At 43.0% G+C, this 26,922-nt stretch overlaps 1 protein-coding gene across 1 annotated transcript in view; it reads right to left on the bottom strand.

The window, feature by feature from the left end:
- Positions 1-4: 4 nt before the first annotated feature.
- The window catches only part of pdgfrb (platelet-derived growth factor receptor, beta polypeptide), a 34,754-nt gene continuing 7,836 nt past the window's right edge, over positions 5-26,922 (bottom strand). Inside the window, exons 2-45 of the mRNA XM_084009919.1 lie at positions 25,921-25,988; positions 25,203-25,502; positions 24,631-24,888; positions 23,843-23,973; positions 23,351-23,507; positions 22,445-22,619; positions 21,653-21,768; positions 21,347-21,470; positions 21,028-21,239; positions 20,591-20,685; positions 20,323-20,455; positions 19,582-19,686; positions 19,184-19,294; positions 17,723-17,879; positions 17,421-17,587; positions 16,855-16,967; positions 16,481-16,603; positions 16,166-16,277; positions 14,761-14,860; positions 14,552-14,657; positions 14,096-14,376; positions 13,020-13,163; positions 11,164-11,307; positions 10,730-10,782; positions 9,042-9,323; positions 8,600-8,887; positions 8,370-8,506; positions 8,113-8,278; positions 7,827-8,028; positions 7,377-7,492; positions 7,172-7,283; positions 6,864-7,063; positions 6,537-6,628; positions 6,299-6,425; positions 6,068-6,172; positions 5,803-5,913; positions 5,534-5,696; positions 5,348-5,430; positions 5,098-5,201; positions 4,666-4,788; positions 4,463-4,574; positions 4,271-4,370; positions 3,287-3,398; positions 5-3,128 (exon numbers count right to left, since the gene is read on the bottom strand). Coding sequence (XP_083866045.1) covers positions 2,982-3,128; positions 3,287-3,398; positions 4,271-4,370; positions 4,463-4,574; positions 4,666-4,788; positions 5,098-5,201; positions 5,348-5,430; positions 5,534-5,696; positions 5,803-5,913; positions 6,068-6,172; positions 6,299-6,425; positions 6,537-6,628; positions 6,864-7,063; positions 7,172-7,283; positions 7,377-7,492; positions 7,827-8,028; positions 8,113-8,278; positions 8,370-8,506; positions 8,600-8,887; positions 9,042-9,323; positions 10,730-10,782; positions 11,164-11,307; positions 13,020-13,163; positions 14,096-14,376; positions 14,552-14,657; positions 14,761-14,860; positions 16,166-16,277; positions 16,481-16,603; positions 16,855-16,967; positions 17,421-17,587; positions 17,723-17,879; positions 19,184-19,294; positions 19,582-19,686; positions 20,323-20,455; positions 20,591-20,685; positions 21,028-21,239; positions 21,347-21,470; positions 21,653-21,768; positions 22,445-22,619; positions 23,351-23,507; positions 23,843-23,973; positions 24,631-24,888; positions 25,203-25,502; positions 25,921-25,963 — 6,342 coding nt within the window. The 5' untranslated portion in view covers positions 25,964-25,988 and the 3' untranslated portion in view covers positions 5-2,981. The remainder of the gene's footprint in view (positions 3,129-3,286; positions 3,399-4,270; positions 4,371-4,462; positions 4,575-4,665; positions 4,789-5,097; positions 5,202-5,347; positions 5,431-5,533; positions 5,697-5,802; positions 5,914-6,067; positions 6,173-6,298; positions 6,426-6,536; positions 6,629-6,863; positions 7,064-7,171; positions 7,284-7,376; positions 7,493-7,826; positions 8,029-8,112; positions 8,279-8,369; positions 8,507-8,599; positions 8,888-9,041; positions 9,324-10,729; positions 10,783-11,163; positions 11,308-13,019; positions 13,164-14,095; positions 14,377-14,551; positions 14,658-14,760; positions 14,861-16,165; positions 16,278-16,480; positions 16,604-16,854; positions 16,968-17,420; positions 17,588-17,722; positions 17,880-19,183; positions 19,295-19,581; positions 19,687-20,322; positions 20,456-20,590; positions 20,686-21,027; positions 21,240-21,346; positions 21,471-21,652; positions 21,769-22,444; positions 22,620-23,350; positions 23,508-23,842; positions 23,974-24,630; positions 24,889-25,202; positions 25,503-25,920; positions 25,989-26,922) is intronic.

The following is a 26,922-nucleotide window of genomic DNA, read 5'->3' as shown; positions in this document are numbered from 1 at the left end:
AAACATAGTCCTTTTCCATCACTGGGCTTTAGTTTTTTAATCAGCAGAATCTAATAAAATATGTTAATGGCTCATGGGATCAGTTGATGACTCAAATCTGCCTAGAAACCATCATCGGAGACTTGCAATGTTAGGCTATTCAGGCTCGGTCTGACCTGCCAACAACCAATTACCGCGCGAACCATGACAACACTCTATAGCGGCAGTAAGTCACACACTCAATAACCGGTCTCCTCAAGCCATTTATTTATAGCGGGCATTGCATTGTTCAATAACAGTTTACGTACACAAAAAGAGTACACAGTGCGACTCGTAGGCTACATAGCACAAGGCTAACGCTAATCTACTAGACTATTTTATGAGCAGAGTCTTGATGCACTAAAACATTGCAAAGGTTTTGGTTCAAAACCGGCCGGTACAAGCCTTTGTTTATCACAGTATGTAGAGCTGCCACATGGCCAGTAGAGGCGCTAGTGGGCCAGGAGACTAGTATGTCAAACACATAGAACAAAATGGGCTTCCTGCCAAAGCCTTAGCCTTGGTAATAGCATGTTATGTATTTCCGTTCTACTGGGACAGACGACGAAAGGAAAACTTTACACACAATACAACCGATTGACAGACGGGATGTAATAAGACATCTTTGACATATTGGGACGTACTTAATCTGTTTCTAGCATACTAATGGTGTTATTGGTATTGGAACACACAGCTTATATCTGGGGGGAAAAAATCCTGTTTGTGTGATTGTGCGATATGATGTTTGTCAATTTCAAAGATACATTTTGTGCAAGAAAGTAGCATTTCTTGTAAAACTGTTGAATTATGAGAGTGTGAATGCATAATTACAAAGACTTCTCACCCAAACGTTGTGAAAGTGATATCTCTTACTTCACTTCCTGGTTGATTAAGATAGCATCACGTATGTAAGTTAGCTCGCGAGCTAGCTAGCTAGCCAAGGTAACGGCCATGTTGGTGTTGGCGATGTGCGAGACGACAGATGTAGTTCATTCATCAATTTCACACGAAAACTAAATCATCCCGCAACAAATTTATGACAAACTGTGACTTTCTTGACTCACAACGTTATCTTTTCATTTGACAAACATCATATGTGTACTTTTCAATTCAAACAGAATAAATACATATTTGTCTTTCGACTTTGACGGCTGTCTCTGAGGGCCATAACTTTGCCTTTCTTTTGCGGAGAAACATCAACATAAAGCCTAGGAAAATGTGTTTGTGCTGTTTCTGATAAGATCATTGAAAAGACAACCACACAGAGGGACAAGATAGTCATTCTGAGGCGACTGAAGGAAAGAATAGAGGACACTGGCAGAGCAATAAAGGCACAGTTACTGAAACTATCTCAGTTCCTTGATGGACAACCAAACAAAAACTGAAAAGTCTGGCCCCCCAGAACATGTCAGAAAGTGGTGAACTGTCTCAGCAGTGGGATGAATTCTTCTCTACAAAGATTTATGAGTGAAACGTAGACAGATACTGAGGGAAACGATGGGACGATATCCAATAAAAAAAATAGGAAGTGACAAGAGAAGAGGACAGAACAGTGTCTATGAGCTCAGTGATCAGTAAAACATAGAAAATACGTGAAATATCTGGCACCACATCATAATCTCATAGTATATAAAAACTTTACAATCTGCAGTTTGAATGACAAAGCTTCATTCAAAGCCTCTGCGGTTTTTCCAGTGATTTCATTTGCAGCGTTTACATCGATTGTCTCATTTGCATAAAATAAACACACAACACAGACATGCCGTAATGATCATCTACTCAACAACATTCCAGCGAATATAAAGATACTTCTTGATTTACATCATGAGATATGTACATTATTAGACATCTCAGTCAGATGCAAGCACATTTGAAATGCCTGAAGTCACCCAAACCTGCAGTCTGTATCTCTCACATAGCTTATAGATTATTCTAAAAGTTGGCAGTGTAAGCTGACCGCTACTGCTAGACAGATCAGTGAAGCTTTTCGTACTAGCACTTGTCTAACTCTACAGGAAATTAGAAGATTAAGTTGTGCCTCGCATGCAGAAAAAAAATAACATTGAAAAAAAAACATTTCACATTGTCAAACATGAAACATTGTTCATCTGATTCATAGCGGATACACAGATTTCCCTGTCGGTTGAGTTGTGTTCGCTGCTCCTAAATCAGACTGAACACTGCTAACACTAATGAAGTTGAAGTGGAACAATCACATGTCGACACCAACTGACAGCTGCAGTAAGTGTGTCACAAGAAACGCAGCTATGACCAAAGCGCAGAGAGGAAAACAACATGGTCATTCTTTGCCTCCTCCATGGTCGATTTAGCATGTTAAAAACAGGGAAAAAACACTCGCACTGTTTAGATGTTTAATTACTGAAGGCGATCGCGGAATGAAACTTAACTTCTCTATAGTACATAAAGATGAATAGTCACAATGTGTGCTTCCTCTGTGAAAACGAAACATGCAATCAAAGTGAACCTGCTGAAAAAAAAAGAGAGAAAAAAAAAGACCTCTACAAAGACATTCAGTGTCACAGGGCGGTAATAAAAAAATAGTCATAAATGCAGTGCACAATACATAATTAAGAATACTCTCAGAAGAAAGGAAACACAGATTCTCCGTTGGATAACAGATTATACCTCAAATTCATATCGGAACCAGAGACGTCGAGGACAAGGTATACAGCTTTGGACACTTTGTTGACAAGTTTCCTCCTCTTCCTCCTAGACGTGGCAATTTCTAGTCATGGTCTGCAGAGAAGCAAGTCACATGCTTGCTGCAGCTGCTTGGCGAGCAGGCACAACAGGCGAAAAAAATAGCTGTGAAGGCGACTCTGCGACTGCTTGTTGGCTAGGACAAGCTGTGGCGCTCTGGTGTGCCACACAAACTATGGCTGATCCCACTTGGGTGATGCTTGTTGACGATTGATTTACTGATGATTGGGCGGCAAGGACTTTCAACAAAACTGGTAGTTATTGGTCTTGATCAGAGGCTGCTCCTCTTCCACGTGGTCACAAGACCGGTCACAGGGGCCGTCACAGCACTTAGGCTTGTCACAGACTTCACCCTCTGTGACCTGCTGCTGCACATTCTGGTAGATTAGCTGTGGAGCATCGGCATTAGGATGGTGAGACTTGGTCCAGTGACAACAATACATATGTTCTACAAAAAATCCCGCCCCAAATTCCTTTAAAAGGAGGAGGGTTTCCAGAGGAAACGTGTGTTTTGTACCATTCATAATTTTGTTTCACACCAACTCACCTGTTCCTGCTCAGGTCGGTCCCCGAGTAGTCTCTCTATCATCTGACTGATCTTGCTGATGGTCGGACGCTCTGTGGGCTCCAGATTCCAACACATCTTCATGATCGTGTAGCTGAAACAAAAGCCAACCCAAAAACATCGATGGTATTCATTTGAAGGGGCTTTATATTTCCCCCGCAGTGCACTCGATTTTTAATTTTTTTTTAATTCTCAAACTTTGTAGTGTAAAATCGGAAATTAGAGGAAAAAGAAGAGGCTCACGGATGTGGTGACGCAGTTTGATAAGAAAGACTTGTTCATAAGAACCCCTGCCCCTCCAGTCTCATTTTGCTGCCGTGAAATAGCAGTTACATGGCTTCCTAGTTTTGAGATCATGTGGCTAACAGGCAGAACTGAGGCCTGACACACAGCAGAACAACAGATGATTAGGCCCTGACTCAGATTCAGTCCCCTCTGTTTCCACAGTTATTCCGGGTGGTGTGACAGCCACGCCAAATCAGCACACACAGATGTTAGGGCCCTCTCAGAGATACTGGGAAAAACACTCTTTTTTTTTTTTCTTTCATTTCGGCTCAAGTTTGGAGTTTAGGCTTGTTGTGTTTTGGGGTTAGGAGATAACCCGTAGCAAGTAAATTAAAATCAGGAATAATGAAAGCACTTCATGAGGTTAGCTCATGTGTCAGTTATTTCAGACGACAGAACAGAAGACTGGCGAGGAGATAAAGGATCATTGTTCTGCTGTGATAAACATTGCGAGAAGCAGGCTACTTGAACTGTTCAATGTCGAAGTCAACTTCAACTATTATAAATCAACCATTATGTCGTCGCCACCACCGTTGCTCAACGTCTGATAAGCGGAGCGCTAACATTTTACCAGCTGATTAAAACGCGCTCAACTGATAATCAGGTGACAGTATTAACATTTCCTGGACGAGGTTGTTAAAAGTGGACAAAGCAGCAGTGATGCAGTAAGTTTGAGCTTACATCTCAGCTGGAGCGAAGTTCGGTTGGCACATCTGGTAGCCGCGCTTCACCATCTTGTAGAACCTGGAGTCCACGGCCATGCTGGGGTAGGGGCTCTTGCCTAATAGAGAATGATGCATTAGTAAGTGTAGCAGGCAAGTCGTGAATTAAAAATGTGTGTAAATCGTTTGGTAAGTATGCACAGGTTTTGACCTAAAGAGAAGATCTCCCAGAGGAGGATGCCGTAGGACCAGACGTCACTCTGGACGGTGTAGACGCAGTCAAAGATGCTCTCCGGAGCCATCCACTTCACTGGCAGGCGGGCCTTCACATGAGGGTTAAAGAGCACAAAAAGGTTGTTTTTTTTCTACTTCATGTAGTCTGTAACTCGGTTAATGTTGAACTGAGGGGCTTACATTGCCCTTCACCACGTAGTTGGAGTCATTCATGATGTCACGTGCCAGGCCAAAGTCACAAATCTTGGCCTCTCTGTGGTCGGTCAAGAGGACATTCCGAGCAGCCACATCTCTATGAATGCACTGCACACACACACACACACACACACACACACACACGCACACACATCAATAAGCGCTCACTGACAATGACCAAATAAGAAGAATGTAATGGGAAATACCCCTCATAGCCCCCTCATCGATGATTTCACACCTCATTCATCATATTCTATAAAAAGCGACACGTTTTTCATGCAAATTTGGTTGCTTTTTTTTTTCAAGATTTAGTTTGTTGAGCGGGAAAATAACCACGTTGAGCCACTGTTGTAAATGATCTCGGTAATGTTTTCTGTTTTAGATCCTTTTTTAGTGGTAAAAAAAAAAAAAACTCACATTTTTGGCAGCCAGAAAGTCGAGGCCCTGAGCCACTTGAAAGGAAAACCTCAGCAAGTCATCGATGTCCAACGGCCAGTCACCAGTCTCCTCACACACCGAGTCTTTGCATGAATCGTCAAGTAACAACGTTAGTAACACCCTGGGTCAGGAAGGGAAGTGGCTGGTTCTTTCATTCGCCTGCTGCTGCACAATGGGTGCATTTGTGTTCATTTCAAAACTGTGAGGGGTTGAATGAAGCGTTTTTTACCTCGAGAAGATTCCATGTTCGGCAGCCGACTGGGTCTCATCTCCAAATAACTGCTTGAAGACGTGCTGGAGATCCCACTGTCACTGTTGGATGGGGAATACAAGAAATAATAGACAAGAGATGTCAGAGATTGAATGTCTTTCACCAAATCCTCCATCATCAGGCTGCACCCATCTGGGGATGTACCTTCTAATGAACTGTCTCTGGCTGGCGACATTCTTGTAGTCATTGGATTCCTCCGTAATGTCGGGAACGCTCATAACAAAGTTCTCAAACGTCTCTGCCTTCTGGCGGAGGAAGTTCAGGAGGTCACCGAGGCTGCAGTACTCCGTGATCACGAGCACCGGTCCTGAGGAGGAGACGCACCGGGGGAAAAGGTGGTTGCATGCAAGTTACTTAAATAAACTAGATTTTCATCCGACTTACTACAGAACAAATGCAGGCTGCTGTCTGACCTCCATAGGTGCAGGCCCCCAGCAGATTGACAATGTTCTTGTGGTGTCCCAGGTGGCTCAGGATCTTCAGCTCAGACATCAGAGCTTCCCTCTCATCCGAATGGGCACTGGCTGCAGAAACACAGTACATATCTTCATCCTGTTATCTTTCTCTCTCTATCGGATCCAGCACAACAAAGGATTTAGGATTTTCACATTTCACTCAGATTTACTCTCTCATAAACATAGCAATCTCTCTGTTTAATCAAAGGTCTTAACTTCTCACCTTTCAACATTTTCACAGCTACACGCAGCGCATTGTCTTCCATTCCCAGACCGTAGGCTGTCGCCTCGACGACCTTTCCAAAAGCTCCTGCGCCCAGGATCTTCCCTGGTCAGACAGGACATGCAACAAGAAAACATTTGAATACAACCCGTCTAAACCAGGACTGTTGTTCACAGTAAAATATCAGATTTCTATTCTATTTATTAACACTATTCTATTCTATTTTCAGACCTAGCTTCAGCTTGTCTCTTGGGAACTCCCACTTCTCATTATAAAGGAGCTGAGTCGGGTCAATGAAGGTGTAGTTGTTTCCATCTCTTGCTTCAATGATCTGCCAGCGGATCTCATACCTGGGTTTCTGAAGACGAAAACAGGAGCAGATTGTAATAAACCACAATGGCAATATTATGTGGAAATATTTGAATGTCGAAATTTTACAAGACCGCTGTATGTTTTAATGGCATCGTACCTGCTTATATTTGTACAACAGAAAAACCAGTAGCACAAGGAGGATGGCCAGGATGCCTGCTGCTCCAGTTAAGGTGGAAGTGAAGAGTTTGTCTGCAAAAGAACAGTTAGTATAGTTTTGTGAAATATTGTGCTTACGCAAAAATGAAACAATAGCATTATGCACTACAAAGGGATCTGCTGATCATGACATGACACAATTTCATAAACCAAGAAATTTCATTTCGTTTTTGCTACCATGTGTCTAGAACAGCACATTGAGAAGTACAGCACTTGTGATCACATCATAAAAAAAACAACGAAAACGACGGTATGATCCGAAACTCACCAGAAACCTCCATGGCAAAAGTGTCGCTGCTGATGCCGACGAGGTTGAAGGCCACGCATTCGACCGTCATCCTCCGGCTGGAGGGTCCCACGGTGAGGACGCTCTCCACCTCCACAGCGCCGTACTCCTCCCTCTGGACCTCCACGGTGGGAGCCTGGAGAGGGATCGCCAGCTGCAGCCCTGTGGTGTTTTCATTGCACCTGCCTCATTGCAAAAACATACACAGTCAGACAAACAGGTGAGATTGTGAATTTAAAGCCCAACACACCAAACGTCATGACATTTCTTTTTCGTACTGTTCTACTTACGTAGGCCGTATCCCAAAACACTGGTACCAGATGATTCTGGGTGCAGGGTAGCCAAATGAAGTGCAGGTGAGTGTGGTTATGTTTTCCCATCTCACCATGGCAACAGGTCTCTCTGCCAACCAACATCAATGATCAGATTTCAAATAAACATGTATTGCATGCTCAACACTGACTTTTACTGATGTGCTTTGTATGTTTCACTTACGATACATTTGGACTTGGAATGTGACGGACGCATTGGCCAAGTCGCTCTTGGCATAGAAGGTGTACTGGCCCTGCTCCTGTGCATTCATCCTCTTCAGCTGCAGAGTAGCATGGTACCTAAAATTAACCCCAAATAGGATCTTGTTACTGAGAAAAAGAGGAATCCAAAGTGACTAATTCTGCGGTTTGAGTTCAGACGGTTCCGATGAATCATCGCCGAGTGTGTCAACAGATTAAAAAGAGAACACCACTCCTCCTTCTAGCCTGACCTGAGGAAACATAATGACCTTGGTGTTCCCTGTCAAACTCACCCAAAATGCACTGACAGCAGATTTCAGATCCAGAGTAGCTTCCCCTTTCTCATCCTACACTTCATCGTTTTGACATATTGGAGAAACTGGAGATCATATTTTAACGTGTGCGGTTTCCTCTAAGCTCTTCTGTGTCGTACCTGTTGTTGTATCTGATGAGCTTGTGCTCCTGCGTGGACGTGTTGGGAGACGTTGGCGTCTGCCACCTGTGCTCTGTGATGTGGGGATACGCTTCGATGACCACGGTGAGCTCCAGGTCTTCTCCCTCGTTCACCTCCACTGAAAGACCCTTGTGGGCCAGTTTAGGCGACAGCTGGGGCAACAGCCTGATGTAGGCTTTGTCTGAAGAATCAAATGAGTGTGCTTATAGTGGTTGACAATGTTCCAAGCTTCTCGCTATGAGGCCGATCGTTTCTGCGGGCTTACCTACGACCAGCAGGTACGTCGTCGAGCTGTTCACTCCTGCTTCATTGGTGCCAATGCAGGAAATGTTTCCAGTGTCTGTAAGGTCCACAGAAGGGATGGTCAGTATGCTCTGTATGTCCAGGCGGTTTTCTCCACTGGAGCGAACCCTCTCCTCTATCAGTGGTTTCTGGAGACCAAAACAGGACATGGACAATCAGCGTTAAAATCATGACTATTACCACAAATCCAGAAACCTCCCAGAAATGCCTCATACTGACCGACTTGGTGGTGTATTTCCAGGTGACGTTGTAGTTGAAGTTGGGGTTGTGTGTTGTGCAGCGGATCTTGAGTTCCTCCCCAACAATGCGCACGTACTCGTCCGTCTCCAGGAGGACGTACGGAGGGAAACGAAGCTCTGGAGAGGAGAGAAAATCAGAAATGTGTCGGCGTCTTGATGCACGTTATGACTTTCAAAAAGACTCTGTGATCATTCAAAAAGTGGCCTCACTCTGAATGATGTTGATGGAAAACGCCTTGGAAGTCATTTCCACCCCGCCGACCCTGGCCGTGCAGACGTAGTCGGCATTGAAGCTGGGGTGGAGCCTGTGGATGAGAATGCCACGGTGCCGGTACACCGTGAAGTTCATCCCTGGTGGAACAGACGTGCCGTTGTCCATGCGGAGGCCCAGGTCTGTGGCTGCCGGGTTGGTCAGCAGGCAGGGCAGCAGGTAGTCCTCGCCCTCCTTCCTCACCACCCGCAGGGATGTGCTGCTGGTCCAGAACACACGGTTTGGGTCTGGAAAAAAAGTAGTAGCAGTATGAGATTTACCCTTCTAATAAACTGTATCAGATATGGTGGTGACGGTGTGGACACTGAGCCAACCAAAGCACTTACAAGTCAACATTAAGAAGCTTGTCCTACTGTTCCGTTGTCATATATCCGAGCTCACCTTTTACGTACACATGCACTGAGGAGGTCAGCTGCTGTGACCCAGCCGTGTAAACACACTTGTACGTTCCAGTGAATTCCGCGGACGGACGTTCCACCTTCAAGGTGCGCACGTTCCCGTTGGCCCTGGACACGAAGCGCCTGTGTTTGGCTAGCCTCGTTTGCCAGTTTACAGGCCCTTGGCCCTCACACCTCAGATCCAGAAGGGTCCCGGGTCTGACCACCACCTCAGAGGTCTGCACCACCTTAGAATTGAACTTGATCACTGGACGCCTCCATTCCGCTGAGGGAGGAACAAAAAACGTAAAGTGAGAACATATTCTCAGAGAGTATTTCTGCTGCAAAATGAGAACCCAGAGCTGTCTCGTCTGTATCTATTTCGGAAAATAATCTCATGAATTCAGGAAACAGATTGAAGACTTGACCCTGAGAACATCCCTCCAGCCATCTTACTTCTGCTTTTTTTTCAGTGACACTGGAGATATAAAAAAAGCTCTATTATTGTATTTTTTATTTTTTATATTTTATAAGAGAAGAATCAAACATTCAAGACTCTTAAGCGTGGAAACGGTTGTCAGAGAGATGTTTCAGGGATCTTTGAGGGAGCTGAAAAAGACCCTGACCCTCAGGGAGTGATGAAGAACAATGCTCTCTTTGATGACTTTGTTAAGGATTTGGAAGTTGGACAATTCATCTGATTTTTTTTGGGTGGGTGTTAGACTAGTATTATGAAATCACTGGAGACAGTGATCTGTCTTTCCTGTTAACCTGAAGCGATCTCTCATTCAGGGTTCAGTCGACACTTTCGAGAAAGGTTATAAAAGTGTACACTTTGACGGTTTTGACGGTGTGTTTCAAGGTTTGAAGCAGAACTGAGATTCCATGTTCAGCATTTTGTTTTATCGTGTGTTGTTTCCCGGCAACAACACACACGAAACAAATAGAGAATTAAGAATGAAAACATTCAGATTTTTTGTCAGAGAAACTGCCGTGAGTGTAAACAGTTGCCTTTCCCTGTTCAATCATCAAAAAGGACTATTCATCCAACCTCAAAATGACCCCAATCGCACCTCTTACAGTAACACAGCGGAAAGCAAAACTAATTCATTCAGCCATAATTAAATCCAACAACAGATGCTTTTATGTGCTCAAATGCAAATACATGAAATTGCAATTTGATGCTTGGCGGGTGATATTCATATATGTCGTGCTCAGAGCTCAACCAAAATGGGGGGAAAGAGAGAAAGAAAAGCGTTGTGTGTTATGTCTCAGATGGAGAAGCAGGCGTGTTTTTTAGCTCCTCTGACCACGAGTTTGTGCCATGAAATGTGTAAAATCATTAGAGCGTAATACACGAGAAGTCATGTTACTGTAGAGTATGTATTTTTATAGATAGTTGGTCAGTTGTGGTACAGAGAAATATGGCCTTTTTAAGATGATATCTTATTGCGATTGTGTTTAAATTCAAACTTTAATTCAATCCACACATTTTAGAGGTCTTTACAAAACTTTACAACTTTCAAACCAACACCAAAATGATGAAAAAAAATCATTTTTTTAGCACCTTTTCGCTCGCATTGCTTAATTTGATATTGTTTAAATCTACAACAGCTATCAATAAGAGTGAGAGAGTGAAAATAAACTATAGGCCTACAGTGGTAGATTTCAGTCAGTGTTTGAAGGCCTTACCTGAAGCAGCAGAGGCCACAATCCCCAGCAGCAGAGCGAGGTAGGACTGCATCCTGGATCAGCTCCAAAACTGCAGTTTGAATGCTGTTGTTTGTGTGCTATGACACCCTCTTCTTTTGATTTGTGGCGTTGGAGAGAGAAATGAGAAGAAAAAAAAAAAAAATACACCTCTGAAGTTGTGACATCACTCATCAGCCCCTCACTGACTTCTCTTTTCTGACCGGTCGGAGCGGCTTTGCCCCGTAAACTTCAACAACAATCTATTCTACTGTGAAGTCTGTCTTCTTAATTAATCAGGAAACAGAATAACGTACAAAAAATAATTAGTGGAAGTGTTTCATGATTACATTTAGGGAATTGGCGAGTCACTGCATCTTTATAAATACAGCTGACGTGCTATGCATTATGGAGGCATCGCTTTTAAAAGCACTCACCTGCCGATGTCTTCAGTGTAACAGAGGGAAATAATCACTTCCCTGGGTTTGATGTTTCCACCATCCAGAGTTGTCTCAACAGTCCCTTCCCTCTCTGTCTGCCTCTGCCCTTCCTCTCCCTTCTGCCTGTTTACAGTCTCCTCACTGAAGTCACACAGCAAATATGATTTTTTTCAGACAGCAAGTGGTGGAGGGTGGAGGGAACTGTGTGTGTGTGTGTGTGTGTGTGTGTGTGTGTGTGTGTGTGTGTGTGTGTGTGTGTGTGTGTGTGTTTGTGTGGGTTGGGGGGGGGGATCACGCTCAACAAATTAATGAGCCGATTCCAATTTGCCATGGAAAAGCACAATTCTCCCGAGACATCCATTGAAGTGAGACTAATCACCTCCAGCAGGCTTTTTTCAAGTGTGGCTTCGTGGGAGAGGGAGGAGTCAAAGGGCTTTTAGAAATCTGACCTAGGATTCAGAGAAAAGCACCGAGGGTGAAGAAAAGTCGACGTATGTGTGATGCACCTTCGAATGTCACGATTCACAAAAGACTCACGCTTCCAGTGCTACTATAATAATACACATTTATTGTCTCATTTACAACACATAAAATGGCACATGTAAAAAAAAAAAAACAAAGATACATTTGTAAACGTTAAGAAGAGCTTTGGTACCGTAGATTGTGACACAGTGATCTTGTGCATTTTAAATTGTTACAGACAAAGTGTTTGTTTTAAATGGTGAGCTACTGGATGTCAACACACCGTCGATACTCGAGTAATGACAGTCGACACATCGTGTGAGTGAGTACTATACAATGCAGGAAGAATAAAAGCATCATTTTTTTTACATACATACATATGGTTATCTAGGTTTCTAGGTTAGAAACCCTCCATAACTGACAAGCAACAATAGCTCGAAGGCAACAGATCTATACAAAGGCACTCACGTGTGCCACATTGTGCTCAGGCAGTGATATGCTGTGTTAAGTAATTTTCCTTGAGAGAGTCACCTGTCACCACAGAAAACCCATTAACTGCAACAGCCACGTGTTTCGTTCAAAAAGTTGATTCTGAGTGTAACTATTAAATCTCTGTTTTAGTATATATATGTATATCTTCATTATGAATATCCACATTTTGCTAAATAAAGTGCAAATCTGGCACAGATCTATGAATTAAAAACCTATAACAAGTATTCAAAAATTCACAAAAGACTTGTATTTATGGTTCTCAAAAAAGAAAGAAAGAAAAAGAACTGAAAACATCTGACACTATGGCATATGAAACTAAAAATAAAAGTATGCGTCATAGTAAAACAGTGCATGTAGAATCTGTCTGCATTTATATCCTGGAAATAGAGCTTCTTTTAAACAATGTTAGAATACAGTGAATACAGCTGTTTGTTGTACTTAAGGGGACATTTTTTTAATGAATGTACCTACTTGCCATGATGATTGTCATTAAAATGTGAAATACATTGTTCTTGTAAAGGGTGGGGGAGGGTGCATCATAAGGCCTCATAAGTCTGGCTACAGTAGAATAACAGTAAAAACATCTTTACTTACTGTAAACTGATTATGTGTGAGGAGAGTACCGTATTCATATTATGGCAAGCTTCTACTAAATGAATGCATGATAACATCACGCTCGTTATTTGTAACCGTTTTAGTTTCAGAGGTACAAAGTTTGATACAAAAACTCAAAAGAAGGGCAAAACTTTCCGAGTGCTTAGTGGAAATATAAAGATTGCCTTCTCAGTCTCAATTCTGCTACATTCTAGTTTAATCACGTTCCCTTTTTTCAGGCAGCTTTGAAAATAAAGAAGAAGAATCCCAGAAAAAAAAGGGGGATAGTTCCTATATGTAGCTACAAGAAGCTGTCTTCTACCTCAGGCGTCCCCGAGAAGCCCAGCAGAGCGTCTCTCTCGCTGGTCCGCTCCAGCCGGTCCTCTTCCGGGAGCGTGTCGGCGGTGTCCTGCGACACGGAGTCGGTCTCCTCCTCCAGAGCCAGAGAGCTGAGGATGGGAAGACCAAGCACAACTTCACTTTGTGCACTCAGTCGGTCACACAGCACGCTCTGTTTCGATTCATAATTAATCCTGACATCTTTCATCTTTTTCTACCTTCCTTCCAGCGGTCTCAACTAAAAAACAAACTGAAATGAAAATCACCCGTTTTGAGAACATTTCAATCTTTTTATACTTGCTTATTTTCAAGAGTTAGAAAAGTATTTCCAGTGAAACTCTGTGTACTTTCTTACATATAAACTCAATGTATGATAACATATTCTTATCAGTAAAACAAGTGGCAGTACTTTAGGCAGAAAATATCAGAAAATATCTTAATATATATCAGTATAAATATCAGTCTGTCTACTATAAGTGACACAACTGACACTAAACGGTCTTATCTTTGAAAGGCCATGGATAGGGCTGCTACATACAAATTATTTTTGATTGTTGCAAAAGAAAATGACTTAATAAATGCAATTATTTTGATAATCAACTAATTTGCTAATTGTTTCACGTCTAGTCATAATTTAACATCTTTAAAAGAATGAGGCTGTTGAACTGAAACTGAAATGTCTTATTTAGATCTTCAGATCCTCACAGACATCTGTGTTTGTGGTTCTGGACCAAAACTCCCCAAACTCCTCAAACCCAAACCACAACGTTAAAGTAAACAAAAGAATCGCCTCAATGCCAAAATTCAAACATACGGGGAAAATAAACTGTTATCATAAATGTAAACACATGAAACACTTTTTGGGCTTTTATTTGACTGTATGTTTATATCTGCCCGCATAATACAGCTATTGTCTCAGCTCAACATCTGGATGAGTGGGTGTGTGGTGAAAAAAGAAACTGTCTTAAGCAAACACATCCTAATCTTCCAAAAGTCAGTATTTGGCAAAATATCTGCAGCATTTCTTTCAGCGGCTCCGTACCTTGCAGGGCTTTCTGACGGCTCGTCAGTGAAAACGTCATCTGGCTTGGGGTCCGGAATGGGAATGATGTATTCGTTGTATGAAGTGATCATTTCCTGTGTGTCCGCCTCTTGCCCGAATTCTCTGGGGATGGAGCTGTAGGGGTCCGGGGGGACGTAGAGGGGCGATGGGGGGCCAAAAGCTGGGTCGGCGATCGGAAAGGGCGAGGAGAACCTCGGTTTGGTGCGGGCGACTGCCGGATGGTCACTCTTCAGGAAGTTGTCGTTAACTTGGTTGTATTTCTGTTGCCGGGGAAGAAAGGTTTTCAACAGTTTGTGAGTTAGATGTGCAGATATGAGACATTAACTCTCCATCTAATTAAATAATCAATGAGGAACTTCAGTTCGTGAATAAATAAAACACTAGGGGTCAGACAGGCTGATGGTTGATCAGTAAGATGTGGATATATTGATGTACCTTTTTATAGCTGTTTTCCAGCATATTCCCAACAGTGTGCACCAGAAAGGAGAACTCAGGCCTTTTCTCAAACTTCTCGTCCCAGCACTTCTTCATGATGTCATAACTGCAATATGAAGGACATGCAATTCATTCATCTGTTGTTCCATAGTTCCATGTCTGAGTTACTAGACGGGTGACATCAGATGCAGGGTTACAATGAGACTCACACTTCGTCAGAGGCGTGGGCCGGTTTGGCCATCCGGTAGCCTCTCTTCAAAGCGCTGTAGAACAACTCATTCATGGGCAGATCGGGGTAGGGGGTCCCTCCTGCAGGAAGCATTTCACAAGTGAACACGTTAACCCTTATGTACGTAGCACCTTTTTAAAAAAACACGGTTACAAAGTGACAAAGTCATATCGATTGCAATAGAAATCACCGAACAATGAGAGAAAAATCAAACTGGAGCAAATAAAAACGCACAACAGGGATTGACAAAAAGGCTTTCCTATAAAGAAGAAGCTTTATAAAACAGTTCAAACATTCAGCATCTCCGACAGCTCGGGGGAAGATGATTCCAAAGGGTTGGGGTAAAACAGCCAACTTTTGTTTCGCAGTTACAGTTGTAGTTGTAGATGAGCGTCCGAGGTTTGGGAGTGGTGGAGAGGTGGAATAAGTTATCAGAGGTTTAACTAGGGACCTTTATGTCATTAATCTTAAAATTTACTGTGAATTTTACAGTAAATCCATGAAGGGATGGACGAACAATGTGGTAACATCGGGCAGCTTGAATTACAATAATCTAGAGGAGAATATAAAAGTGTACTGAAGACAATGCATCTGATTTAGTGGAGAAAACAGGACGAGTTAGGTTACATGATGGTCCGGGAAGTCATGCACAGGCTAGGAATCTAAACTAGATCTAAATTTAAACTGTCACAGTGAACCATAAAGCTGAAGTCATGCACATTTATGTTTTCTGAGATGAAGCGGACCAACTGATCATTGTTGTTGTTCTGACAGGTCTGCAAGAAAACTGGAACTAAGAGGTCCAGTGAAATTCAGATGTAGACGTGGGGAAGTGCTGAGACACGGTTACGTCACCACTTTGAGAGGCTGGGTTGGGAGTTTGTTTTCCAACACTGAGGCTGAAGCTGCGTATGCAATAAACTGTCTCCTTTGTTTTCATGCTAGTTTCCAAAATTTGCAGGAAGAGGGTTTTTTGTTGTGTGTTTTTTTCTAAAAAGGAAATGATGATTTCAAAGTTTGACTGTGCCTAATAACATTAAGCCCTCATACACGTCTTCAAACAAAACTACTTTCAACTAGACGTGGACTTTTAAAGTCGCTATTCATACATTCATCGTCACCTTAAAGCATGTTTTCATAAATCAAAGTTCATCCGAAGTTCAGTAAGTTAAGTATCAACGAGGGGACAAGCAGGCGAAAACTGTACAATGTGACCTACATAAGGAATTAAAGATGATGAATCCCTCTTATGTGTAAACAAGTTCTGACTTGGGTTTGGCTGAATGGCATTTTGTGTGTGTGTGTGTGTGTGTGTGTGTGTGTGTGTGTGTGTGCGTGTGTGTGCGTGTATGTTTATGTGCAGAAATGTGTGTGTTTGGACTGACCCAGTGTGAATATCTCCCACAGAAGAATGCCGTATGACCACACATCGCTCAGGGTGGTGTACAAATTATGGAAAATGCTTTCTGGTGCCATCCACTTCAGGGGCAGGAACGTCTGAATGAATGAAATTAGACACAGGGTTAAAAGACACTGACTTCTACCACTAATTATGGTATTTGCAGTATCCCATTCAGCTAATTTTGGTTACATTATATTGAGTGGTTTTTGTTGAATAAGTGCATTCAAACTTGTGAGGAATGAGACCCAGGTCTTCATTTTTTTAATTTTTTATTATCCTTTATGATGTTGCCACTTACGCTGCCTTTGGAGATGTAGTTGGAATCATGCATGATATCTCTGGCCAGGCCGAAGTCACAGATCTTCACCAGTTTGCCCTCACAGATCAACACATTCCTGGCGGCGAGGTCACGGTGGACGCACTGTGGTGGAATAAATGCAATCAAATAGACGTTTTTGTACACATCCTTCTAGATATAAAGTGTTAATTAGTGAGTTGCTAAGCTAAGCTAACCAGCTGCTCACAGTAGCTTCATATTTGGCGTGAGAGTGGGATCAATCAAAGAATGAGAATGACCATGTTTCCCAATATATGTAACTATCCCTTTAAATGGAAACAATGGAATCTCGAGGCCTGAGTACGTATTATGCAACATCATGACTGATAGCCTACGTTCTTGGAGGCGAGGAACTCCATCCCCTTTGCCACTTGATAGCTAAAGCCCAACAGATCGTCGTAGGTGAGGGTGGAGGAGTCACTGATGGCCAGGTCCAATCTGTCGCCACCTGAACACGATGACAAAGTGACCGGACAAACAATGAGAAGAAGAGAAGGTGAAGAGCGTCGGATGAATGAAGGCATTGTCTTGTTGTCGGGGGGAACTCCGACTGTCCTGTGACTGCATGGGCTGAAATTAAGCTCCCGCCCTTCATATGCTGTAACATCTGTAAGTGCTTTTTGATCAAAGGCCGGAGAGAATGCAAAATGTAGTCATTGATTTACGACGCAAAAACAATTTGCGTGTTCACGAAATGCACTGTTTCAAGTCGGCTGATAAAATACAGTGCTTTTCACGGATAAATGGTGTTGATTATGCGACACTCATAATGTCCATCATTCTTCCGCGTTTCCTGGAGTCGGCGTGCTGGATTCATCATACTCGTTTTCATTGGCGACCCTGGAGAATGAATTATCATCCATGCTCAGCACTTATATCAACATAAACACACAAACCCAACCTTGTTCCTGATAGATGTCCTGCTGGTAGGGAGACTCGTAGGGAGAGGGTTGGATGTCTGCATACTTGATGGAGTCCATCTGCTCCTGCATGGGCACGTAGATGGTGGGCTCATCTTTACTCATGTCCATGTATCCGCCATCACTCTCACTTCCGAAGGACACATAGCTGCAGGGAGAGTTCAACAATGCAATGTGATGAACGGAGTCCCTATTTATTCAGGGTTCTTCATCATGTCAATGTGACAGCATAAATAATATGAATACTTATATATATATATATATAAATGTGTGTTCCTCTGACCCTTTCCTCTGGCTGAGCGGAGTGCTTCCTCTCGAGATGAGGCAGCCGTCATCTTGGTTCTTCTCAGCGTAGTTCTGCAGCAGGCTGTGCTTGTTCCTGTGCAGGTAGTCCACCAGGTCGCCATAGCGACAGTACTCAGTCACCAGATACAGAGGGCCTGATTAGTGGAAGAAATCAAAATTTGTGGTTAACCAAACATATACACATTTTCTTTTCGTACGACAAAAACACGCATTCAAGAGCAAATTTTTAGCTAGATTTAGTTTGTGAAATATTTTGGAAAGTCTTAAGAGTTTGCACGTTATTAAATGGTCAAAATGAGTCAATAACAAATTGTATACATCAGTCACTTAAATAATATTGTGTAAGATCAGTTATACAATTCTATTTCTGACATCATGGTAATATGTTTGTGTCTGTGGTTAATAAATGAACAGATGATACATGGTTTAAATGATGCACAGGCGTGCATGATAGGAGCCGCCACAGAGTGTTTCCAGTCCAAACACAATGTGTTTCTATCTCTTGCCATGTTTCCCTTTTTCTTCAACCTCTGAAGCCACATGAATGTTTGAACCCTTTGCATGAAATTGTAACTTTCTCGCTTGTTCTCAACGTGCAAAAGGATGTCTGTTACTCATTCAGATGAAGAAATACGGACACATTTTAATCAAATATAAACCTCTTTCTATCTTAACTGAGCATGTGGGTTTGACAGTAGCATTTCATTAGCATTTTAAACTATTCACTTGGTTTTCCATTTCCTCTTCACATCCAATAGAGAATACTTCTGGCAAGAAATATTAAAAACATTGTGAACTGATGTACACAATACTTTAAGTTAATTTACTTCCATTTTTCTACAAAACTAATGTTGTACAGTGTCATACCTATTCTAGACACAGCTACTTAAAAACAAACATTAACACTTTGTGGAAACCACATCATCAAAAAATATGGAAATCTATTTTTCATTGGTAACATCCTGTTAAATAGTTAATCTTAATAGTTTTTTTTGGGGGGGGGGGACCCCAGGAAGACTAACTCGTCCCACCTTGGCGACAGCTAATGGGGATCCATTTAACAATAAACAATAGTATCCATTTCTTTACTCATCTCAAAATATACTTAACTTTATAACCTTGAGGATGTTTTTTTTCTTCTTTTTTTATTTGACAGAGATTCACCTCAACAACATTTTCTTCCATAAAATTGGTATTTGATCACTTTTAGAGAAACTGTTGATGCAAAAATGTGTTTTATGAGTTCACAGACAAAGAAAACAGACTTAGAGGACAAACAAAGCCTTTGCAAAGTAGACATCTAAGCCAACTGCAACACCAGGACAGTTTCCCCTTGAAGAACATGCTCACAGCGGACTGTTAATGCCACAACTATAAAAAGACCTAATTATCATGTGTGTTAGCCCAGTATAGCACCGGCGCTCACTGTGGTGCTCACCATGTTTGGTGCAAGCTCCCAGCAAGTTCACGATGTTGAGGTGAGGTCCCAGGTGACTCATGATCTTCAACTCTGACATCAGAGCCTGAGTTTCACTCCTCCTGGCTGTAGCTGGATGGGGAGGGAGAGAGAGAGATGAATATAGTTGGGCAGCATGAGGCAGGTATGAGCTCTAAACAAACTGAGGCCTCACTGTGTCCTTGCCAAACTGCTCAATGACCCGTTGGCTGAACCTCAAACCAGGTTGGCAACCAAACTAAAGCACAGCAGGCTGCTGCTCTCTCTGTTCTTGCAGGAAATATGGCACCGGTGTCACAATAACTGACAGCTACTGTATGCAGGGGGCGCTACTGTGGGCTGCACATTTGTTCACACAAGTTCACATTTTAATGTCTTACATTTCAGCATTTTCACAGCCACCTTTGTGCTGGACTGGGAATGAGTGAGACCGTACGCAGTTGCCTCGACCACCCTGCCAAAGGCTCCCGATCCAAGAGTGCGACCTGAAAAACACAGAGAGTCTCAGTGGGACGGAGTGTGAATTGAGCATATGCTTTGCAGAGGAAAGGGGGCAACCTCTGTTCATTAAAATATCAATGTGAACACATTTCTCTGGTAACTGGATGGAGCAGCTTATAGCGGACGGCCCAAATTCTTGAGCAGCGGTCTAACCGCGGCGTTTTCCTGTTTGTAAGGAGCAGCTGACTACCAACAACGCAAAAACAAAAACAAAGAGCTTTAACAAACGAGGTGGGATTAGAGCCATTTGGTGCACCTCACTTAGTATTCTAGCCTGTTCTAGCCCAGACAACCCAAACCACCAGCACTAAAGTCACCTGGCATACTTGTTTCTTTGCTCTAAAAGTCTGTTAGTCTAAAAGTCTGTGAAAAGCAACAAACACACTGACCAACTATAAAAAGAGGCAGCAATAAAAAAAAAGGAGATGTAATTAAATCATATATTAACAGTAATCTGAGAATCAATAAATAGATTAAATCATCTATGCAGGTTTAAAAATGCAATCCCAAACTCTATTATTATAACAATTTGTTCAGTACATTCAGACAGCCCACGTCACATAGAGAGTCTCAATGGGCTCATCACTCCACACTGTCGTCTGTCCCCCAGGAGGACTCACCAAGCACCAGGTTGTCTCGTGGCATTTCCCAGGCCAGGTCATAGGGCAGGTGAATGGGATCCACGTAGATGTACTCGTGACCGTCCTGGCTCACGGACTCTATCACCTTCCATCTGATCTCATAGCGAGGTTTCTGACAACACACGGGAAGGAGACGAAACACATGAGTGAACAACCACCAAAGCAAAAGGCTTTTAATTCAGCATACATTGCATTTAAACATGGGGAGCTAAAAGAAATGGCGATGGTTGAGTTTGGGACTTCTCACCTTCCTCCACACAGCAATGAGGACGATGATAGATATGATAATGATGACCACGAGGGCTAATACAGCAGCCAACACTGCCACCTGGGAGTACAGAGCTGCAACAGGCAAAAGGACGCACGCCGTTAGATGGTTGAAAACAGAGAATATTCAACCAACAGACATAAAACTTCATTAAATTAACATGTTGGCAATCATTTTGTACAGAAAGTATAGAATCGATAGACGGATATTTATAGCTTAAGTACAAATATGATTTACTATTTAGTGAAACCGTGAACTGTGTCTGTGTGATGATTTTCAGACTTGTTCTTCATTTGTTGGACCAGATCGCTATGTTTGTTTGCTTTAACTCAAATGTCATATTATTGTTATCATATTTTAACGATCCGATAGCAAAGTGGTGCACACAAATGCAACATCCTCGTCGGGACACCTACTGCTGGACACCAGCTTGACGTCTCTTCTGTCGAGGAGCCCTGCTTGGTTGCTGGTCTCACAGCGCACGGTGACCTGCTGGGGCTTGTGGAAGGTCACCTGGCTCCGCACCTGGCTGGTTTTACGAGTCTCGCTGTAGCTGACATTTGTCCGGATGCTCAGCAACTCGGGCTCTGGTGTCAGCGGATGCCACAGCGCCGTCTGGTTGCTACATCTGCAGCAGGAGATCAGCGGAACGGAGCCGAAATCAAATTTTCTGTGCATGGTCAACCCTCCCAGTGTTTGTTATGTGACAGTTCAGAGATGAGGGGGGGGACTTACTGGTGCATGCTGTCACAGCTGTACCACTGGATGGTCGGGGTCGGGACCCCCTCAGCTACGCAGGTCACTAAGTGTCTCTTCCCAGGGAGGTGGTGGTCAGTCAGGTCTTTAATCTGAGAGGGAACTACACACAGGGAGTTCGACGGCCGTTCATCATTGCTGACGCGGATGAAAACAAAGTTTTCGTCCTCCATTTTTTTTTTTTTTTAAGCACTTTCAAATCATCTGCCAGTACTGCGATACAAGAACTCAAAATAGACGGGAACACACACGTACGGTGTGATTATTCTTAAAACGGCGTCTTACCATGGACCTCCAGGTCAAAGGTCACTTCCTTTGTGTCATCCCCGTTTGTGACGAGGACGGTGTATACGCCCTTCTGCTCCTTCCTCACTCTCACCAAGGTGAGCACGGTGACATACCTGAGGTAGAAGGAAGGAAAGAAAATATACACAAACTGCTGTTATAACAGGTTATACGTTGATTCTGTCTACTTTTACATGAAAGCAAAGAAGGGAGCTCAAGATTTTCTCAAGATGTCTGGTGCTCTCTTTCTCTCTCTAAATGATGCACCTTTCAGATATGGGAATATTTCTCAATTTATTTCCAGGGAACGTCGTCATGTACTCTTCTATGTGTTGTACTTTTTTGTTTCCTTTCAGTAAACGTGTCACATCTGGTATTTTTCTCTATTTTTATTTATGGTGAAGGGCTTGTTTGTGAACAGAGGGCTTGTCTCTGTGTAATATCGGTGATATTTCACTTTTGATCCCATTTGATCTGAAAACACAGTCCTGCAAACGCAACATCGTTTGGCATTTTACTGAAAGACATGTGTGAGTTGTGACAGGTATCCTGTGTTTATGGTTCCTGTGTGATGAATGATTGGAGAACTGCCCTCTAGAGAGTATTGTGTTTCTCTCAGCTTATCTGGTGGTGACTGACAAAAGCTGGACGCCTCTGGAGGCTGCCACCTCTAACAGAGGTCCACTGCTAAATTGCTAATTACCTAAAAAGTAACATATACGATGTCTTCAGTTGCTTTATAGTTTGAGGGGTATTTCTTTTTTTTTTACCGGGTTTGGTTGGATGTCTCACCTGATCTCATGCTCTCGTCTGCTCATGTTATCTCCCTTGATGGAGGCGCCGTCTTTGCTCCAGCGGACCAGAGGGGGAGGGTAGGCCTCGATCTCCACTCTCAGCTCCACGTTCTCTTGCAGCTTGACTGAAATGTTCTGCCGCTGAGCAGTCTTCACATTCACAAAGCCTCGCTCTGAGGACAGAAAATAATAGCATCAACGACATAATGCAAATAAGCTATTTTTAATATGAAATGATTGATTATGGCCGAGTTATACGATGGATTATATTCAGGCAGGCTAAAGACGTCACCGTACTGATGCTGTTTATTGCTCGACCTTCTGTGGCCAGACAGTATCTGTCTTTTCCACTGAGATGTCCAGCCAGCACTACTAAACTGTCCTAGTCTCCACGGAGCACGGCGGTTCAAGTTATTCAAGGATTTCATAAACATGGCACACGTCACTGCAGATAGAATAAGCATTCACAGACCCGAATGTATTCAGTGACTGTCGAGAAAGAAGGACCAGAAGTTCAGCATGATGAATCCTGCTTTTAGTGGCCCTCATGTCACATATTTGCTTTAGATTTTTGGGCTTACTGTTAATGGTTGACGTCAAATTTACACAAACATATCGTGTGTACTTGGAATGTAAGTCTAAATATAGAGTTGCTGTACCCTCCACGATATGAAGCTCTGTTTTTTAAGGTGTCACTCTGGGCATGTGAACGGTTTATTTCACACTCTGAACAGAAATAAATAGAAAGTCGTCTTCATTTCCTTTTGGAAGAAGCACCTCTTTCCCCTTGACTTGTAAAGGTTTACATAATAAGCAGACTTCTCTCTGTCAGCGAAACACAATAATAATCTGCCCAGCATCGGTTTGTTTTTAGTTCTGGGTTGCCTGTGTGGGTGAGTCTCACCGAGCACAGTGATGTTGACGCTGGCAGAGGCGGTCTGGTCTTCGATAGTCTCGCGGACATGGCAGGTGTAGCTTCCACTGTGGGCCACTGTGGCACTCGGATAGATCAGGCAGGAGCGCATGTGAATGGTGGACAGGATGACTGTCAGCGGCTCCACCTTGAAGAGAGAGGGACGGGACGAAGATGTGACACTTTAGATTATTGAATACGATTGCGATCGGACATCTAGGTGTTGTTTTTTCGTCTGGATGTTTATATTCCCCAGGATTCCACACATGGATGGCTTTTAAGTAACATGATCAAACAAATCATGAAAAATTTAACTCAAAAGAACTAATACTAACAGCACATGTTCACAGGGGGATATATTAAAAAAACAAGGTGTGTCTCTACATCTTGATGCGATTTCGGCTCGGTCTCAAGGCCTGAGAGTGGATCCCGAAGGGGGAAACGCTGAAACAAAAGCGTTCGTTCTGCTCCACTCCTACTCACCTCTCTGTTGGGGATATCCCACAAAAAAGACACCAGCTCCACTCCGTGCACCGTGCAGTTTACAGTCAGAGGTTCGCCCTGCTTCAGGACGGTCTTTGACGCATTGACGTAGGCGTCGAGGGCCTCCGGGACTGGGACGGGAAGAGAGTGTGGGGGAGAGGAGTAGGAAGAGGTGGGGATGATGTGGTTAATCAAAACAAGATGTAGAAAAGTCTCCTTCACTTCTAATCAATCACTGAACCTGCAAAAATAAACCCTGAATTATTACTTCAGTGTTGAGCTGAACTTTGTAGCTGGCTCCTGTCGGGAGACGAGGAGTAAATATATTTTTACCAAGAGCTCGCGCAGCAGATTGTTAATGTGTTTTCTAGCTGAATTAATGCATTCTCAGACCAAAAGTCCGATACCTCATCATCATACTCACTAAAACAAGCCTGTAGCAAGTCTTCCATTAGAGAGTTGTAAGCTGACTGGAGCATATGTGATATTATGGGAATGAATTATACGTTTGGCCGGACATTGGAGTGCAATACTTTGACTATGAAACTTGTAGATTATGCTGAATATGCTGTTTGAAGAAATGCGATGGGCATTTTATGGGTATTTTTTTTATGGCGCTTTTAAAAGATAGACTCATTAACTTTAATAGTTTGGGTGTCGGCTGAGATTAAATGAAAGGAGCCAACTGTGCGTGTGTGTTTGTAGCTCTCTGGAGTTTTAGCGAATCGAATTTTTATTTTAAGAAAACTTGTTTCTCGAACCGAACGCTTTTCGACCCGAACACCTACCGGCAATGCTGAAGACGTTGAAGGCCTGAGACTCTTTCACCTCCTCGTTCAGCTCTCCCCGACACACATACGTCCTGTCCTCCAGCGGTGCCTTGTACCCCTCAATAGGAACATAGAGCCCCCTGATGGGCAGGTCAGTGTCCTTCTCATACAGGGTGACATTGATGTCTGGATTGGTGACCAAACAGGGGATGGTGTTGTCCTCGCTGGTCTTTGTCACCATGCCGTGGGACCTCTCTATGAACCAAACATCCGGGTCTGTGGACACAAACACCACTCGTGTGATTATCTAAACAAATGCTGTTCTATAAAGTATCGTTAAAGTATCCTGTCTTTAAACAGAAAATGATATAACAGTTGAACTGTGACTTTAACAAAGTGAAAGCAAACTTTTGTGATACTTTTTTCCCCCCAAGGTGTGTCCTGTGCATTGCATTGTGGGTTAATAATGTGCATCAAAACTCCATCTGTTTGCTGACCATTACCCGTTACTTTACCAATGTGATAATTCATCTAAATGTGTCTTTGATGTGAGGCATTTTAAGTTAGTTGAATGGCAACGCAGGCCTCACCTGGGACAAAAACAGCCACCTCCACGGCGTCTCCCGTGTGTCGATCAACGCACTGGTAAACCCCCGTGTGCTTCCAGCTCACGCTCAACAAGGTCAAAACACTGGTGGTGACGCTGGTTTGCACAATTTCGTGGCTTTGACCAGCTTGAAAGGACAGCACTTCGTCCCTCTTGAAGTCCCACGTCGTGTCCCCTGAGCCGGAGCACGTGAGAGTGAGGGAGGAGCCCTCGGCCAGGACGACCTCTTTGTCATCAGGTGTGATCTCCAGACAGCGCAGCTCGGGGCAGAAATACAGAAGGGCTGCGGTTGTCAACAACAAGGGGGGGATAAAAACAAAACAAAACAAAAAAGTCAGGAAGGAGGTCAAAGAGGCAACAGCATGAGGTCAAAGGTTAAAACAACAATACATGCCAGATCCTGTTCTATCTCTAAATGATGAAGGATATGAGTTGTCTGGAGTGGCTATGTGGGAGGGTAATGATGCCTTGTTAGTGACAGATGTATTTCAAATGACAGAGGTCAGTTTGAATGCTTTAGTTGTCCTTTACAAGTATTTTTGATATCTCACAAGCTGGACAAGCAAAGAAATACTCCAAAAAGATATAAATAAAAACTAATAAAACACAAAATAAAACCTAAATGTTTTTTTAGGTCATGACCCTCTCCATCATATAAAGTTTTATTTGGATATGTTTATGTACAGATGTTCATTTCTCACCTGTAACTAGCAGATGAAGCATGGATGGCGTCGCCTTCTTCATGCTGGAGCCTTCAATACACTTTGTTCTGTTAGACAAACACAGGGATAACAACACTGATTAAACTTGATGTACCCTTTTATGGAAATAGTTTTCCTCACACATTGCCTCAGTTATTTATATTTAAAAAAAAAAAGATAATTTTGTCCGCACATACTTCATAAAGAGGAAATGAAACAAAAACAGCTGTAAAAAGGCCACGTTGCATGTGACATCTCTCAATAAGGCTCCATATCATGATGGATTGATTCCTGCCCACATCAGCTCCAGCGGGTCACACGAAGCGAGAGATTAGAAAATAAATCAGAACAATCTGCTTCCAATCACAGAAAATGCTCTGCTCGTTCTAGAGGAAACAATAATAATTTTAATGTGCTGTCAAGCTGCTTTCTTTAATGGAGGCCGGCCGGCCCACGGAGGTGCAGAAGCAGCTCACCCTGGAGGTATTTGATGCCTCGCTGCACCAGGACAGAGCGACAATGTCTGGCTCTTTTTTTTTGTTGTCCCAAGTTCACCGGCATTCTGCCCACTAACAAACGGGTCACTGTGTGCAGCTTTGCAACACGCTCGCTGGCAACAATGCTGCGTCCAAGCTATTCTAGAGCCGCGCTGAGCCATTAATTGGTTTTGGTGTAAACAAAAGTGAAAATGAGGGCATTCACATAAGCTGCTGACACAGGAGCGTACGAGGTTTTGAAAGGTTGCTTCGCTTTCTGTAATGTTAATAGGATAACATGTTGTACACCAATGTGATATTATCATTATATTGGGTTCAAAGGTGGTTAATACTGTACCACACTCCCATGCTGGAGATTGATTACTGTTAGTAGTGGCCTGGAGGAGAGAAGGCAGAAGGAAAGAGTGAGGAGAAAATGAATGGTTTGTTATTATGTTTGGTATGGGGGTTAAGTCTTAGCAGCACAAAGACGTCTGGAAACAGTTAAGGATGGATCACAGGCCTG

Source organism: Eutrigla gurnardus (assembly GCF_963514095.1).
Source record: "Eutrigla gurnardus genome assembly, chromosome: 5".
NCBI classification, from domain to species: Eukaryota; Metazoa; Chordata; class Actinopteri; order Perciformes; family Triglidae; genus Eutrigla; species Eutrigla gurnardus.
The sequence above is the reverse complement of the archived record's forward strand: the minus strand, read 5'-3'. Positions and strand labels throughout refer to the sequence as shown.